The sequence below is a fragment of the Ptiloglossa arizonensis genome, chromosome 11 (assembly GCF_051014685.1).
Source record: "Ptiloglossa arizonensis isolate GNS036 chromosome 11, iyPtiAriz1_principal, whole genome shotgun sequence".
Taxonomy (NCBI): domain Eukaryota; kingdom Metazoa; phylum Arthropoda; class Insecta; order Hymenoptera; family Colletidae; genus Ptiloglossa; species Ptiloglossa arizonensis.
This window is the reverse complement of record NC_135058.1, coordinates 3,228,401-3,246,968: the sequence shown is the minus strand read 5'-3', so window position 1 is coordinate 3,246,968 and position 18,568 is coordinate 3,228,401. Positions and strand designations below refer to the sequence as shown.

General features: G+C 30.1%; 3 protein-coding genes across 6 annotated transcripts; all 3 read right to left on the bottom strand.

The window, feature by feature from the left end:
• Positions 1-236: 236 nt before the first annotated feature.
• On the bottom strand, positions 237-8,269 carry LOC143152748 (uncharacterized). Of its 4 annotated transcripts, none has more exons than XM_076323203.1 (12): positions 8,123-8,269; positions 7,290-7,364; positions 6,198-6,400; positions 6,011-6,078; positions 5,821-5,898; positions 3,683-4,149; positions 2,880-3,039; positions 2,642-2,812; positions 2,066-2,560; positions 1,862-1,997; positions 1,534-1,759; positions 237-1,447 (listed from the first exon to the last, which is right to left on the bottom strand). In XM_076323203.1, exons 2-12 carry the CDS (start codon positions 7,313-7,315, stop codon positions 904-906), a joined length of 2,574 nt encoding a protein of 857 aa, XP_076179318.1. In that variant the 5' UTR covers positions 7,316-7,364; positions 8,123-8,269; the 3' UTR covers positions 237-903. The 4 variants fall into 4 exon arrangements, with proteins under 4 accessions (XP_076179318.1, XP_076179319.1, XP_076179320.1 ...); XM_076323204.1 differs by having other exon boundaries at positions 1,534-1,756; XM_076323205.1 differs by having other exon boundaries at positions 2,880-3,036.
• Positions 8,270-9,391: 1,122 nt separating this feature from the next.
• On the bottom strand, positions 9,392-14,014 carry LOC143152818 (protein zer-1 homolog). Its single transcript, XM_076323356.1, has 9 exons — positions 13,240-14,014; positions 12,426-12,693; positions 12,001-12,322; positions 11,707-11,912; positions 11,449-11,620; positions 10,724-11,047; positions 10,497-10,646; positions 10,172-10,424; positions 9,392-9,936 (listed from the first exon to the last, which is right to left on the bottom strand). The coding sequence occupies exons 1-9, from the start codon at positions 13,712-13,714 to the stop codon at positions 9,740-9,742; spliced, it is 2,367 nt and encodes a 788-aa protein (XP_076179471.1). The 5' UTR covers positions 13,715-14,014; the 3' UTR covers positions 9,392-9,739.
• Positions 14,015-14,262: 248 nt separating this feature from the next.
• Rnrl (Ribonucleoside diphosphate reductase large subunit) lies at positions 14,263-18,136 on the bottom strand. The gene is made up of 11 exons (XM_076323654.1): positions 17,949-18,136; positions 17,771-17,859; positions 17,389-17,566; positions 16,939-17,302; positions 16,555-16,859; positions 16,313-16,475; positions 15,862-16,250; positions 15,591-15,778; positions 15,070-15,378; positions 14,799-14,987; positions 14,263-14,682 (listed from the first exon to the last, which is right to left on the bottom strand). Exons 1-11 carry the CDS (start codon positions 17,983-17,985, stop codon positions 14,425-14,427), a joined length of 2,469 nt encoding a protein of 822 aa, XP_076179769.1. The 5' UTR covers positions 17,986-18,136; the 3' UTR covers positions 14,263-14,424.
• Between the last annotated feature and the right edge of the window lie 432 nt (positions 18,137-18,568).

Here is an 18,568-nt window from a genome sequence, read left to right as displayed (position 1 = left end):
ACTATTGCAGTCGTACCAGCGTTGTTCAATTTGTGAACAAATATTACTAGATTATATCAGCGCCATTTATTCTTTAGTGTTCTTCATAGTTATTGTTACAAGATGCTCATTGACGAATTCACTCACGAGTTTGGTTTTTAGTTGGGTTACACTACAATTCATAGTAAAATTTTAAATCTTTAACGTCCCGTTAAATCGATATGTGAACGAACGCAGAAAAGAGTAAAGCAGTAAAATTTACATAATAGTGTTTATTATAATTATCTATACGTGACAAGTGTATCGAATTTGTTATACGTCCATTTACATTGATAATTAGAAATCGATATTTGTTATTTTCCAAAGATTTCCACCAAATAATTTTGTGATGCACAAATAATCGCTACTATTACACAACTATACTTAATAAAATGCTTATACGAGTAATATCCTTTACAGTTCTTGTCAATATTACAGTCACTAAATGTGCGTATATAGTGACTTTTTGAATTACAAAGGAATTGAACGACGTGAAGTTTATAGCATCAAGCGTACATTTCAAACATGTCCAATATTTATTAAACAAAAATCTAAAATGGAATTATTTCAAGAAGTTTTTACTTTCTGTAACTTTATACGTAATTACAATTGTGGTCTAATTACTTAAAATTATTGTTCGAATCAAGATTTCTTAGAAACACGACTCTTAATCGGTTTATACTTACAACAAATTCGTTGGAAACGAAAAATGTTCTGTACACAAATCTTCAACTTCGTCCAAAATATCTACTAACTCCATAAATGTAATTCTGTTATACGAAACGTTGATCATGAAAGTTTTCTACAGCTAAGTTTTGCATATTTATGAAAAAACAATAAGAGTATATTAGGATATGATTGAAACGTACTAATAATTCTTGGACTTTACATATCTAGTTTTTCAAGTTTTACTTTCACCTCCTTTTTTATAGTACCCTTTTCATCTATTTCATTTTTTTCATTGTCCTTCCCAGGATGTTGTTGTTTCTTATCTGAATTACGGAAACGATCATAACGAGAATCTTCGTCGTCGCTGGATTTACCTCCTGCTTCTGTTTCCCTCAAAATATCGCCCAAATCTTTGTCAACATCATCCCACAACTTATCGCTACTATCGGCCGGATAATCGTCCTCTTCTTCTTCTACAGCCTTCAATCCGTTTTTGTTATCCTTCGTATTCTTTTCAGGTTCAGAAACATTCCCTTTTTGTTCAACTGGTTTACCGGATTCAGCAGCATTAGTACCATCAGCCGTAATTGTCGATAATGTGTTATTTGCAGACTGTGGCTCAGAATTAGTTGGAGATTTAGTACTTTCTGTAGTATTTGCAGCATTTGGTGTGGAAGTAGTATTAGCAGATGACGATGATTGCAGATGTATTCTTTCCGCTTGTCTTCGTAATGCTTTATCATCATTATCACGCACATACCTGTGTAAAATATTATAATATTATTATATCAATACTTACATAAGACAAAAAAAAGTAATGTTTAAAATTAGTTTTGTAATTTATACCGTTTAAGGTGACTTCTAGTTGAACAATGAAGCGCTATTGCCCTTTCACTATTTTCACTACGTGGTAGATACATCTTGCACAATTCACAGAATTGAACTTCGACACGTTTTATGTATTCTGCTCCAACCTTAATCATTTGTTTACTTTTAGGCTTCTTTTCCGTGTCATTCGTTCCTTCACTTTCTGATTTCTCTTTCTTCTTCTCAGGAGACTCTTCCTCTTCTGCTGTAAATTATGATTATATAGCAATTCTTAACAAAACGTACATTTTGAATTTGAAATCAAATTTATATTTATTTACTCTGATATAAGACTAATATAACGTACCATCAACATCACCTACGGAATCTAAAGTCATGAAATTATCAAGATTAACTTCCTTGTCATCTTCTTCGGGTCCACTTGAATCTGCTTCTGCTTCGCCATTGCCGGCGTTCATTCTTTCTTTCAACGCACTCTTCCTCTGTAAGAAGCAAATATAAAATATACTAACATGTTAAAAATTATTTAATATCACGATAAAAATAATACCTTAATGTGATCCAAAGAGCACATATGAGTTTCAAATAACATTGGTGATCGAAATTGAATGCGACAAACACGGCAAAACGGTGTGAGGAATCGCTTCATCTGACGATGAGAATCTGATAGCTGATGTACTGCTTTAAGGGAGCGATAATTGAGTTTACAAATGGGACAGAACATGGTACGAGATGGTAAAGTACCACGCGCTGCATCACGAGCCTCAACACGTCGTTGTTCTTGCCGTTGTAAAACACGCATACGAGTCAAAGTTGCCTTATGCCGTGATGCAATTCGTCTCATTGCTGCACTGTGACGACCCGAATATAAATGCAATGAATATTCTTTAAAAGTAACACTACGATGAGCGCAATGTGGGCAAGTTAATTTAATGAATTTTCTGCCATCTCTTCTACTAGGTAATTCTTCAGAACCAGTAGTTCTACCGTGATCTGTTTTATCATTATCGTCTCTTTCTTCATCATCACCATCGTCTTCATCATCCTAAAGACGTAACGTAATAAAAACATTCATTGTAACGTAAAAAGCATAATTACGATATTTAAAATATAACGACTGACTTACCTCATGCTTTCGATCATCATCTTCATCTTTTACTTTCACTTCGTCATCGTTTTCTTCTTCATCTTCGGTATTTTGCCTTTCTCGATCTTGCTTTTCTTTCTTACGTTTTTCAACTTTTTCCTTCTTTTCATCTTCGTCTTCCTCTTCTTCTTCATCATCGCGTTCGTGTGACTGAATTAATGTCGGTAAATGTTATAGTAAGTATTATAAAAATACATTAGCAGTCTTATGGAGTTACCTTTTCATCATCATCCCAATTACTTTTGTTATCATCATCCTCTTCATCGTCATCGGAAAATTCAGCGTTAATAGCTTTGGTCATCTCTCTATCCTTGTCCTTCATGCTGGTTCCTGATCCTGACTCCTTTTTACTTCCGGATAGCCTAGTAGTACCGCTACTAATGACACAGCAATTTTGTTTTGACTTACATTATTTCCCTTCGTCTTGTTCTGGTTCCTTTGTCTTTCATTATATCATCAACCAAAATTTTTTTCTTAGTTGACATACAGCAAATATCGCGATAGTATTTGTTTCTTTTATCCCCCTTAATGAATGCATTTCGTATTGCAATAAAGGTCTTAACTATTCAGCCTTTTTGCATTGCATTGTGCTCTTATTATGTCTTCGCATTTTCGCGTCTTAAAATACATCTAAGAAACAACGTTCTTTTATATTGGTTTTAGTCACCGCTATGTGTAAGAATGATAAATAATGATCTCGTAAAGTACAAGTATTATAGTAGTTCTCATATCAAAAGTAATTACATTGTGTTTTGACGATACGCACACAGTGTATTTATGCGTATCAGAATCAATTCCCTCTTTATTAGAACCCTGCGAAAAGTTTGCCTCTCGACAGTAGAATATTGGTTTCGTGCGATCATTTGTGTCATTTTTTTTGTTTTCTTTTACCATTTATGTCTATCATCGTCTTGACTCTCATGTCATATAGTCGGATATAGTCAGTTCGTTTACTGACAAATAAGCAAGCAGGCTACTAGGACGGTATTGCGGTTGGTAAGTGATTTATTAATTAATTACCTCCTGCGCATTTTGGTAGTGGTCATGCGCACACGCTGGATGTAGTCTCGCGATCGCGATCCTAGCAGCTTGCGTCGATAGTCAAGCGAAGGCAGAGTACGCTTGCGAGCCATGACGACGTCCGATCGAGAGCTCATGCGATGGAATCCACCCCCTCTTCCGCTGCCGCGAGTTGAAATGCGACCTCTGTAGTTTGAGCTTTGATGTGATATTCGCCCTCGGCTCGAGGTATATCTCTGAGTTGGAGGCGCCATTTCGCTAATCCGAGGGGGTGGTGGAGGTGCATAGCTCCGCGATGCTGAATGACGGTCCTCTGAGCGGTGGTATGATGAAGCACGTTCGCACTGTCTCTTGTCCTCATACACGGCCGAGGATGATGATCCCTTATTATCATCATAAGGTGCTGACGCAGACGAACCACCGTACGACGAAGAATACCTCTGAGAGCCGCTACCGCTACCTCCACCCTGCCAAATCAAATTCAATTGTGCTCCTTCCCATTGTATCTTTCTCTTTTCCTGCCCTTCTCTCTTTACTCTAGATACATTTCTCCCTATTGTTCCCTCCTATCACATATTCTCCATACATTTTTCTCTAATTCCACTCTGTCGATTCTTTTGCACTCCCTCATTTACCTCTCATTACAGTGCCAATCGTCTAGTACAAAATCATCCAACCTTGTACCGTTACGGTCACTACACCCATTCCCGTTGGATCACCAAAATATAGATTACCTTCCCTAAACTTGAAAAGCACCTAAGTTACGTTTTATCTCTCATGTTTCAAATATAAATAACTTTATATACCGCTTTTTATTTTAGATTAAAAACGATCTTTACTTTTCAAAAAATGTAACAGTATTCTTGCCATTTCATTCGTTGACATGATCTCTGAATAGTAGCTATGATCAGCATTCACTTCCTTGAAGATATTAAATGAACTGAATTCTGTACAATTCTGGATTAACTGTTCATAGATAGACCTTTCCAATTTGGATGATATAAAGATATATATATATATATATATATTTTTGCATACTCTTACTTGTAAAGCATTCTTTCACATAATGTTCTATACGCCTCACGCATAATTATATGGACCACGAAATCAAATAAAACTAATGAAATTGTAGTTCTAATGATACATCCTTGCGTAGTTGTCTTTAAGGATAAAGTACAATGGAAAAATACTTTGTGTACTTCCACTGCTTGTGCAAAGCTTTCCAGCATATATTCTAGTTTCAAAGTCTACCTGTAAGGTAGAGATATATCTAGAAAAGGCTGATGTTTCTCGGTCACTGTTAATTGAACGTAACATAGAATGCATATTCTTTACATTGGAAAGGTCTATGATTACTCTGATATTACTGACAATTTATTTCATTATTCCAATGATTAGATTTAATTGATGTAATTTAGAAAACTGCACAAAGCAGTGTGTTTTGTTAGAAATTTGTGCGGTGCGGCAATGCAGGGATGCTGTCAACATTTCAATAACTGATCTGCATTGTGCAGAAAACTGGTTCAGTTGCACATATTGTTTTACGTAAAGAACAATACAGATGTAATGTCAGCATTTTGAAATTCATATTTTTATATATCTATTTATCTGTTCGTTCTGATATTTTTCAGGTCGCTCTCAATATTTATTAATGCAACTGTGTGCAGGTAACAACATAAGTACCATCTAGGTGTATTTCATCTTTTAATTATGTGATGTTTTCGCAGTGTTCCACCAGTAGTGTCCCAACGCAAAAAGAATGGGTGTTCAAGTAGCCGTTGGCTCGTCGCTTGAAAGGAAAGTATGACGACTTATGAATGCCTTGCCTACTACTTCGTTTTATTATTTTGTTTTTATAAATGCTTAGACGAGTGTCCTGAAAATGTTTTTTTTTAACAAGAAACGTAACATTCCAAATGTTATGCTTAAGACTTCTCAATGAAAATCTTTCAGGACCATCGTTTGTTCATGCTACATAATTGAAAAATTGAAAAACTTTCTGTGAAGCAGGGCTTTCAAGATGGAAAAATAGTTCTTGACCACAGCACGGTAGGAGATTCAAACAAAACAGACTAATGCTCATTCAAGATGTATCTTGTAATAATAATATCATTACATTTGCATCATAAAATACATACCTGGTAGGAATCACTTCTCATCCTCTTACGGGTTGAATCACTTGATGATCGATGATCATCTCTTCCAGAGTAAGAATCCTAAAAATGTAATACATATTTATCGTGTTCATAACAATTCATATATGTATGTATGTATATATATACACACACACATACATATAAATAATTATTGGTTTATTCATATACATACTCTTGGTCTTTTATAACTATTTGAATGTTCACCCCTTCCTCCTCTGCTGGAATATCTTTCAGATCCTCCTATTATAAACACAAATATTCTTGAATATTATTAAATATATTTAAAATAAACTCATAGCATACACTTATTTTTTGTAATATGCATCTAGATTATTACCAAACTATATATTCCAACTAACCAGAATTATATTTTGAACGTGAGTCATAACTGGTAGTTGAATATTTAAATCTGCCACCCCTAGAAGAGGAGTAACCTCCTCTACTAGATATATTTCCTCCTGCTGATCCACTGTTCCATTCATTCCCACTACTACCTCCTCTTCCACGATAAGAACTACCACCACGAGAACTAAATCCCCTACCACGAGTACTCGTACTAGAGCTGTAAATAAAAACAAATTGGTCTTAAAATATGTAGTTTTCTCAATCAACATTTTACATGCTAATATTTGTTGTTCACCTATTTTCTTAACTTGAAAATATACTGTCTGCTTATTAACATAATCAAACACAAACAAATACTCTAAATCACCAGTAACCCTGAGAATATGTTCCTAAAGCTTAAAACATTATGGGGAAAAAAACAAGAAATGAATTTTGGAACAATAGATGCACTATTGTGTTTCTATAACTAAGTGCATAAATTTTGTGTAAAGCAAATTACACTACTAAAGGAAACTTGGTTAAAATATATTTTAATTAAATATTAATATGAACATGTTCTAATGAAACAACATTGAGTAGTATCTTATTGTGTTTAATACTTGGATATAGTGGTAATATTTACTTATTCGTACGTGAATATAGATTTCTAAAAATTAAAATTAATGTTCATTTTCATTATTTTATTTCTATAAAAAAAAAAAATTAAAATAATGTAAATACTATTGAAATGAAAAATATATGTATAAAATGAGTTATAACATTCAAATTCAAATATATTCATTATTATTGATAATACAAAAAAATAACACAATAAAGACGCTCCATATTTCCAAGATTAAAGTTTTAAATTTTCATTAAGTTTTATTCTGATCAAAAAAGATCATAAGAAATGATCATAATCATAATTTCTCATATTTTTATACTATTTTCAATATATTGAATCAAATGTTTCTTTCATGTAGCATTTTTTATATCATCTTAAACACTTAAAATCCTTCATTCTGATATTAGTATACTTTGTACATATATACCTGATACATATATGATAACCGTGTAAATATTAAATGATACATATGTATAAATATGTACTTTACATTGTTACAAACCTGCATTTAATGTAGCTGTAACTCATAATTATGGCGTATGGACGAATTATAGATGGCAGATATGATGTCAAAGGTCTATAAACAAAACAAGAATACTTATATATTGTACTAAATCACCTAAATCGTCTATTGTAAATCATTATATGTATTACAATATTTAATAAAATATTTATTATGGTTATTCACTTATCACGCATGACCTAATGAACAATTGTATTACCAACTTTTTTTAGTGCTTAAAGAGTAAAATTTCTGCATTTTGCATTTTGAAATATAGCATCATTGTATATTCAATAATCATATATATTTAACTTAGTTAGAATTCTTGGCAAAAGTTTTACCACAAATAAAACAATGTATCTATACGTTTTAAAGATTATAATTAACAACGGTTTCTTTAGGAAATACAAGTTTTGATAGTTATTTCATATGTAAAACATCATAGCAGCGTTACAAATTCATTTTTGTAATCAGAAAATGCATATAAGTAATTTCGATTAGTATTTTTGTTACATTATGGTACATGCATGTTTGCCAAAATTAAGAAAAATAAGACGCATATTAGACTTCGTTCACTGATGCTTACAATTATACGACTCTCAGTAAAGTTTCCGGTGTACACTCGTGTTTAATAAATACATAAATTTAAAGTAGAATATGTTATAAACGGTTTTACAGTAAAATAAATAACTTTTTAAATAAAATTGAGTGCGTTTCCCTTAGGATAATCGATAACTTTATTCTCTATTTCCTAAAATTAATGGCTACACTCGGAGAAAATTTCGGAGTAACGATTTACCGAGAAATACGCATTTGCATTAGTCGAATATTACCTTATCAAAATGTGTGTCTTTCCTTTACTTGCTATTGCGTAAAATTTACGTGAAGAAAGTCACGTATTTCGTACGGAACTCCTTACACATGCCGTGGACGCGCGATCAGGTAAAATGTCGTCTTTCCCCTGGGTTGTGGCGTCACTCTTCTTCCGAATTCTAACGATCGCCAGGAATGAAGGAACAGAACCGGAAATTGATGCTATTATGACTCACATTTACGTTTTTACGATGTCATTTGATTTATTTGTTTAGTATAAAAATGATAAATAATAAAATAATAATTTTCAATAAATTTATTCTTTTTAATATATTTTTAATATTTTAGAAGAATTGTTCTTTGTTCACTTCATAGATATATCGAACTCGAATCGCACTATGTATTTCAAATCGATTGTCGTTTAAAACATTCCGTTGCTTACTGTAGTAGTGAAAAATATGTGTATTTTATTACATACTCGTGCATGTATAAAAGAATATAAAATATTTTATCATAGCAATATGTAAATCTCAAAATAAATTTTTTTTAAATTTATATTCACAGTATTAATTTTTTCATTTTAATTTTCCATCAAAATATAATTCTTACACATTGATTCTTACATTATTTATAATTTTCATTAAAAAGTAAGATGTATGATATTAACTACTTTAACAATTGTAAGGATAGATGGAATTGTAAGGGATAAAGAATGAGAAGTACAACTGAGTCTTATATCACTTTCTGTTATACATTAAACAAATTAGGATTTTTTGCAAATTCATTACACGTATACATTAATATTATATAATGATTATAGTAACAATTAGATAATAATTTGTGTAATGTTCTTGCCAAAGTTATTCAACTCTATAACTAAAATCTATAATTGTAAATCTGTATGTAATATTTATTTTATCAGTTCATTTTATTTGATAATAGCATTATTGGTTAAAAGAATTTCGATTATAATATAATAAATGTACAAACACGTAAACCTAATTAATTTCATTTCGTTATTTATCCTTAAGTATATTTACATAATAACCTAATGTATCTTTTTATTTAAAGTCTTTCTACTGAACAAAATTTAATGGCAACTGAAAAAGTTACTTATAATACAAATACAATCTACAAAGAATTCACACAGACACATATGAAACTTAACATAATTTTTTAACATCAAACTTCAGTTCATTATCAATAATTAAAACAGAGAAATATAACTTTAATCTAGTTTTAGCTTTTTCTTGATTATAATACATTGTGACTATTTACATAAACCAAAAACATGTTTGAATTTGAATATTATTTATAAAGGTTGATAATAAATATCAAAAATATTTTATATCAGCTAATCAATGAAGAACGTGATAATATTTTTTTTCATACATATTTTAGAAGTATTTCATAACACATAATAAATAAAATATGCAACGAAATATTCAAAGAGTGAAAGTGTGAGTAAGATTGTTTGAGCAGTTATTCAACTAAAAATTTAAATATTAGAAAATAAACATACAAATATTTTAGCATGTTGTGATAATCTTACTCACACTTGTTGGTTAGAAGTATAAATATCAAATATTTTACTTCTAACGATGTTACATTTAAATTATAACAATGCAGATTATTTTTTAATCACCCAAACCAAATTCTACATTTACAGGTGATTCACGATGATGTACATCATTGGAATTGTTACTCTGACAGCAATTTTCGATCACAAAATGTGCAAGTTCTTTTATACGTTCATATGGTCTTGGATCAGACATTAAAGTATTTAATTTTTCAATACCTCCTTCTTGTACAACCAATATAGAGTATTTTTGAGCTGTTAAAAGAATAATTATGATTTTAATAAAAATTGCTTTTATTATTTATATTTTTAAGATTTTAACTCTTAGAGATTTTCCTTAGTAAAAATAATTATGATAAAAAAGATTAAGAATTCTCAATTCTTTAATATTATATTATTCGTTATTTTATCAAGTAAATGACTAAACTTCTTAAAACAAGAAGCAATCTATAAATTTACAATAAAATTAAATTTAACAACGTATACTTACGATAAACAGTGGTGAGATTAGCAAGAGCCCAAACTGCCCAATGCTGACACTGGGGTGTATGATACACATCTAACAAACGCAATAATGGTAAAAACGAGCGGTAATTGATATTACGTTCTGAAAATATATCCCATTGTTCAATAGCTTCAACCATAACTTCAAGTACTTCACTCCGAGTTGGTCTGTTAATTGTCCATGTTTCAACACCATCAGATGCTATATGAGCTAGTATACCAGCAGCATTATAAGGTACCTAATCATAGAACAAATATTTTAAATACTATAAATGTACAATTATAAAATTGAATTAAAGGTGTGAAAATACCTCAATATCTCCATTGTCAGAATATAATAAACTTTTAAAAAGTATCATGTATTGTTCTTGCACTAGATGTACTCTCAGATGTTGTATTTCAGCCACATTGCCCAGTAATCCCATCATATTTTTTAATAATTCGTGTCTGCGAAAATATAGCTGTAAAAACAAATTTTATTTGTAATAATTTAATGCTTATTTTACTAATGATAGTATTTAACTATAGTAACACATACCTTCACACACTCATGAAAAAGCACTATACCATTTTCATTAAAAAATCGTTCACTATTTATAGGAGTCTCATCAGTCATGTTCCACATGATTGACCATGCTACTTCCAAAACTTCATCAAATATGTTAGACCGAACTCTATAATTTATTAATTCAAGCATTGTCTTGATACAACCGAGATTGCCTAATAATAGTTTCTCTCTGCCTGTTATGTGACATGCCAAAATATTTAGAATAAATGTTCCAATACGTTGAACGAAACCTCCTTGCATTGTGTGCATGACAGAATGTAGAAGTACTTTCACCAATGCTTCATAATTCGACATCTCATAAAACATAAATAACATGATACAATTAGATACATTTTTATCGTTCAAAAAATATTTTATAGTATAAATAGTTTTAGTTAAATGTTTGTTACGAATAATACATAATAAATCAAGATAAAATCAAGATAAAATCAAGATAAAATCAAGATAAAATCTTGATTTATTATATGAGATAGGATCTTGATTTACTAGATAGAATCTTAATTTATTAGAAAACAATTGCTCGTTAGGAATGATGCAATCAAAAAGATTTTTTTGGTCTTTAGCAGCATTTCTTGGGAACATAAAACTATTTCCAACCCCATTTTATGTTTTGTCCTGAACGAAAAAAAATTTCTTTTGATTGCATTTCATAATACAGACTAAATGTTATTAATTCAAATAGGTATGATACATACAACATCCTCTGGTATACGGAATTGACATAGTGTTAGGCAAACATTGCGAATCATACTTTCCTCGTTCTTATATATGCTCATTCCAGTAAGAAGAGTGGAAACAATTCTTTCTTTCAGTTGTAGTGGTAATTCATCCTTTTCTCTGATTTTTATAATATAAAATGTTATTGCGCTAAAGGAAAATTATACTTCATGTCATATTTTGTAGAATGTATATTTCTCAGTATGTAAAATATTATGTTGTTAATAATTAAATACCTCCCGCATATTTGTATGTTTTTTTCTAGAGGATGCTTTTCCATTGCTTCCAATGTCGCACGAAGTGTTTGATCCACTCTGTAACAATTTTCATATTTGTACAGACGATAAAGGTCATTCAGTACCTTTAGCAAAAAACCGGGTCTATTATTCATGTAAGCATAAGCTGCAACCAGTATTTGATCTTCATTTGCTTCTCCTGCTATCTGATATACAAAAACACAATATACTTGAAAAAATTAAGTATTGAAAATGTCATAAGAGTATATAATATAGAATGTTTTTGTTACTTACCAATTTTGCAGGAATATTACGTTGTCTACAAGCTCCATCATTTGTTCCATAGAGCCCTAAAAACTGTAAAGGTCTGTTTACTCTGGAAGCAAGACCTTGTATATTACAATGTTCGCTATTGCTAATATCATCAAACTCTAAATAAGAAGAGTGTTCAACTGCTTCTACTCCAATGTCTACTGTTACTTGTAATCCTGCTAAATTTGTGCCACTAATATCCAAAGAAGTTAATTCTGGCAAACCATTTACTATGTCAGATAAGATCGTCTTAGGGTTCTCAAATTTTCCATAAGAGGATTCAAGTTGGGAAATATCCAAATGCCTAATCACAAATATTACAATGTTAAGTTAAATATATCATTTCAAATATCATGTATTATTTTATTCTGTTATAAAATAAAAATAAATAAAAGACGATTAAGTACCTTAACTTTTTTAAATGGCAAATGTTGCTAAAGAAAGCTTGTGCCTGCTTATTAATCTTGTTATTGTGTAAAACTAAAGATATTAAATTGGGGACCAAGTCGAAAGAAGTGAAATAGCCTACATGGATATTATTAGATAAATCCAGATGTGTCAAATTTGTTAATCCAGCCAAAAGTAGGTTGTACTCCTGTGAATAAATTGCAACATATTCTAAAGCCAGACATCGTAGTTTTGGTATCTTGAACACATACCCTCGTTTTTGGTATTCTGGTAATTGAAACAAACATGTGTGTTAATTTTATAGTTTTTTTAAATATATCTTATTTGCTACTCTTAGCATATTTAACATAATCAGTGCTTTAAACTAATAAATAATTTATCATGATTCAAATTGTATTACAAATTACATTAATTTCAATAATTTAGAATATTAATGTATGATATAACATTCTACATATTTTTCAAACATTTCCAAGCAGGCAATAGTGACTTTACTTTTATTTTGCTTTGGCTTATCTTGCTCTAATAACATCATTTGCATTCATTCTGCAAACGACTATAACGTTATAACAAAGCTATAGTATAACATTTATTTCACTTTTTAAAAAACAATTATTCATCATTATCTTAAATTATTAAACAATACATAATGTTAAAGAGCATTAGTATTCTAAAATTGAAATAAAGTCTTTGTATAACAATTAACATTGTTATCGTATATACATTATTAACAAAGATTTATATTGGAATTACAGCATTGATAGTTAAATAATTGTACTATAAATAATAAAGGGAAATTGTTCGTACTCTTACCAGTAGATAATTTTCGAATGATGGAAGAATGTATCCCACGACATGCTAAACTTTGTAGATTATCTGCGTTAGCATTTATATATTCAATAGCAGATTCTGTGACATTAGGGCAATCAGTAAGTTCTAGTTCCACAAGCTTATGAGAAGTTAAAATCTGTGCTGAGTGGTTAGAAATATTGGATCTCACAACTTTGACACGTTTAAGTTTGGTCGTTGATGTATCACTGAATATATGAAAGAATTCATTATGAAATTCTATTGTATTTTTTCGCAGAACGTATTCAATAAGTTTATCACATATTTCGCTCGGCAAAACCAATCCTTTCGCGAGTGTTCGTACAGAATTTTCTTTATCACACTGCTCTTTTACAGAGATAATGTCTAAATTTTTGCAAATCACTCGAAAACAAAGTTCTGCCAGAGATTCTGGGCCTACATATTTATCTAAACGAAATAAGTATTCTATATCCGCCATTCTGAACGGTAATTTAGATAAATTGCGTAAAACGTCTCATATTAAAATATGGGCAACAATTACGAAATTTCAACTGTCAAATATGTTAAAACGCATCAGCTGGGGCAACACTACCCAAATTTGCTGCAGGAGAGTGTCTTTTTATTTACATCTTCTTGATTTTTCACGATTGAATAACAAAGACAATATATGTTTAATCAGCGCAATGCTGAATCACTCACAAATGTGTCCAAAATAAACGTATTCACACTAAACGGTCAACGAAATTTATCTGACACTACTGGATCGCGACTACTACGTATATACTCACACTTGGAATTTCACTTGACTACCGTAGTGACGCTATACCTAAACACTTGACTGTAGTATATATAATACAACAGTTATCAACATTGTCTGCAATTAGTTGACTTTTTCTGCATCGCGCAAAATTCTAAATCATAACTTAAAAATTTGTATTTCGTATTACTTTAAGAAACTTTTAATAATAATCAAATAATTAAAATTGAATAATAAATTAGTTAGTCCATTATAATAATATAAATTGATAGTAAAATACTGTATTTCAGGTTCCTTACAAAATTATACGTTGTTACAAAATGCATGTTTACAATATTTTATATATTTATAAATGTTATATTTAAATTTATTATATTTCTAGATAATAATTCTTATTTAAGTACAGTGTAAATTCTAATAAAAACTTGTATTTATGATCCACAAGCCAAACATGCATCTCCATTTTCGCGGGAACATGCAAGTACAGCTTCAATGTCTTCGTTATTTTGATTCTTTAGCCATACATTTTTTTGTTCGGTACTAAGTTCTTCATTATTTCCATTTTCTGAATTAAGAGACTGATTAGCCATAGCATTGCTGGTATTTTGTAATTTTAATTTATCAACTGTAAATTGAAGAGCATTAGCGGCTGGTTTCGTTCTTAGGTAATACATACCAGTCTTTAAACCCTGTAACAATAAAATATTTTGTATAGACTTTAGTAATATTATCACTTATAATACCACAATTATATTAAACTTGAAGTAAGAAGGATCTCTATCATAATATAACTTTTTAAACTTACTATTTTCCATCCATAAAAATGCATTGAAGTTAATTTTTCCATTGTTGGTTTAGCCATGTAAACATTTAATGATTGCGATTGATCTATAAAAGCACCACGATCTGCTGCCATTTTTAAAATCGTCTTTTGTGATATTTCCCAAACAGTTTTGTAGAGCATTTTCAAATCTTCTGGTATACGTTCAATTTTCTATAAAACACAAATTATATTATCATATGTCTTTTTAAATAATTATTTAGTAATATAAATGAAAGATGTACATAATATTAACCTGAATAGAACCATTATTTGCTATAATTTCATTTTTCATATTCTCGTCCCATAGATTTCTTTCAGTTAAATCTTGTAATAAATGAGGATTTACGACTTGAAATTCTCCAGATAATACTCGTCTTGTGTAAATATTACTAGTATATGGTTCTATAGATTCATTATTTCCTAAAATTTGAGCAGTAGAAGCTGTTGGCATAGGTGCAATTAATAATGAATTTCTAATTCCATGTTGTCCAATTTTTTCTTTCAATACGTTCCAATCCCACAAATCAGTTGGGGTGACATACCACATATCATATTGTAAATACTAAAAATGAATTAACACAATTTTTATGCTGAAATTAAGATGAGCGGCGGTTATATGTATGGAAAAAAGTTGTTGATTTGAGAAATCAAAATGTTGATTTCTACAATATATTTAAAAATAATCAATATCGGTGAGACTCCCCTTTTTTAAATAATTACCTAAATTTAATATTAATTTAGACTTGAAATACTCGTAATATTGAATTTACTTACTCCTTTACTAACAGGGCTACCCTTGAAAGTTTCATATGGACCCTTTTCCATAGCAATTTCACAACTAGCTTCCAATGCACTATAATATAATGTTTCAAATATCTGAATATTGAGTTTTTGTGCCTCTTCACTTTCAAACGGAAATCGCATTAGCAGAAATGCATCTGCAAGACCTTGTACTCCAATACCTACAATACATGTGATAAATATTCATAAACGTTATGAATAAATTAATATATTTATATTGTGCATAATAACTAAAAATATTTACCAATAGGCCTATGTTTAAAATTTGATTTTTCTGCTTCTGGAATTGGATAGTAATTAACGTCGATAATTTTATCCAAATTTTTTGTGACAATTTTCGTCACTTTACGAAGTTTTTGAAAATCAAAAGTTTTAGTTTTAGCATTCACAAACATATTGACGGCAATTGAAGCTAAATTGCATACAGCAACTTCATCTGGACTAGAATATTGTATAATTTCTGTACATAGATTACTACTTTTGATTGTTCCTAAATTTTGTTGATTTGATTTACGATTGCAGTGATCTTTGTAAAGCATGTATGGAGTTCCTGTTTCAACTTGTGCAATAAGAATGGCAGTCCATAGATCTCTGGCTTGAACTTGTCGTTTATATCTTTTTCTGTTTTCATACCTAATAAAACATACTTATATAAGAATAAAAAATAATCAATTATATAATATTTAATAATGTACCATGTATAAAGAGCTTCGAATTTATCGCCCCAAACATCAGCTAAGCCAGAACATTCATGTGGGCACATTAAACTCCAAACACCATTATCTAGAACCCTTTTCATGAAAAGATCAGGAATCCATAAAGCATAAAATAATTCTCTTGCTCTATGTTCTTCTTTACCTATCAAGCACAATTAAATGTAATATTATACAAGTATGAAAACAGTATTGAGCATACAATTAGTTAATCAGTAATTTACCAGTATTTTTTTTGAGATCCAAAAATTCAAAAATATCTGCATGCCATGGTTCTAGGTATATAGCAAATGCTCCTGGTCTTTTATTTCCTCCTTGATCAACGTATCGAGCTGTATTATTATATACTCTAATCATTGGGACTAAACCATTAGACACACCATGTGTACTAGCTATTGGTGTACCCCTTGCACGAATACAATGTACATTGAGTCCAATACCACCAGCTGATTTACTAATAAGTGCACATCTTTTTAATGTATCATAAATTCCATCAATACTATCTTCATTCATTGTTAAGAGAAAACAACTGTAAAAAGATATGAATTTTGGATCATAGAAAAAAGTGTATTTTATGATATTGTATTAAAAATATGATAAAATAATACCTAGACATTTGCTGTAACACAGTACATGCAGAAAAAAGTGTTGGCGATGCATGTGTAAAGTACCGTTCCGATAAAAAATTATATGTTTCTATAGCTTTGTCAATATCTTCACCATGGATAGCAACTGCAACTCTCATTAACATATGCTGTGGTCTTTCAACAACTTTTTCATGTATTTTTAATAAATAACTTCTTTCAAGTGTTTTAAAGCCAAAATAATTATAGTTAAAATCTCTATCATAAATGATTGCCGAATTCAATCTATTTGAATTTTGTTTAATAATATTGTAGTATTTATCACTAATAACAGGTTTGGGATCATTAGTATATTTTTGCTCCACACTATATAAATCGTGTATTACATCTATAAATGAAACAATTAAAATAAAACTAAACTAATGAACTATTCAATTATAAAGTGATATAAATTAATTATATTTTCTACAATACCGCTAAAACATTTCTTTGTTTCCTTATGAAGATTAGAAACTGCAATTCTTGCAGCTAGTATAGCATAATCTGGATGCTTGGTAGTCATACTGGCTGCAGTTTCAGCTGCAAGATTATCTAATTCAACTGTGCTAACTCCTGAATATAAACCACTAATAACACGAAAAGTAATTGCAGACTATAAACAAACAATTAAAAATATTATAAACATAATATATTATTTTCATTGTCAAAAGTTAATTTTACTTTTATGGCTTTAATAACAGAATATACTTCTATGAAATAATTGTAAAACATAATGAAAACAATTGAATTGTTAGTTTCAATAATACTATAACAAGTTACATGTAACGAATAACAGATAATTAGTAATTAGACATACAGGGTCCACATGATCCATATCTAGATTGAAACATAATTTTTGAATTCTGGATGTTATTTTGTCAAAGTGAACATCTTCTTTGCGCCCATCTAACAATAATAAAGATTAGTTTAATAAATTTAAATTTCACAAAGTAGCAGTGTAAATATACTAATAAATTACATTTTATAATGCTTACCGCGCTTTATTACAAACATTTTCCCCTTTCCAACCATTTCTGAGTCTCGATAATATAGTCTTGAATCAATGAATTTTTCTAAACTTTTTCGAAACCAGTAAAAGTACAGTATTCTTTCAATTTGTGATGTATAGCGTACCGGTTTTTACCGCGAAGCGGAAGTGAAGTTATACTCGTTGTACACGTGATACAACATTCAACGTCTTTCCTAGTTTAAATTTAAAAATTTAGAGAATAGTTTCTTAAGGGGTTAGGATACTGAAATTTTGAAAAAAATAAAATTTTGTTGACTTTAATGGTAGTTTGAAGTGTTAAAAATAAATTGCAAAAGGTTCCAACCTTTAAAACAAATTACTTTTGGAAATAAGAAGACTTTAGTCGATTCGTATACCTACGTGTCGTGGCGTTACAGCCCTTCAACTAGTGTGTTCATAAGAAAACTGCGTCAATGCCTAGAAAATATACTTTAGTTTTAAGCATTTTTTTAATTTTTATTCTCGGTAATCCTTTTCAGGAGGAATCCTGCACACTGTTAGGTCATTTTTAAAGAATCATTCAGAGCGATACCGTTAAAAACCTAAATAAATAAAATTTAAAACAAAATTAATGTTCTTTTTTTT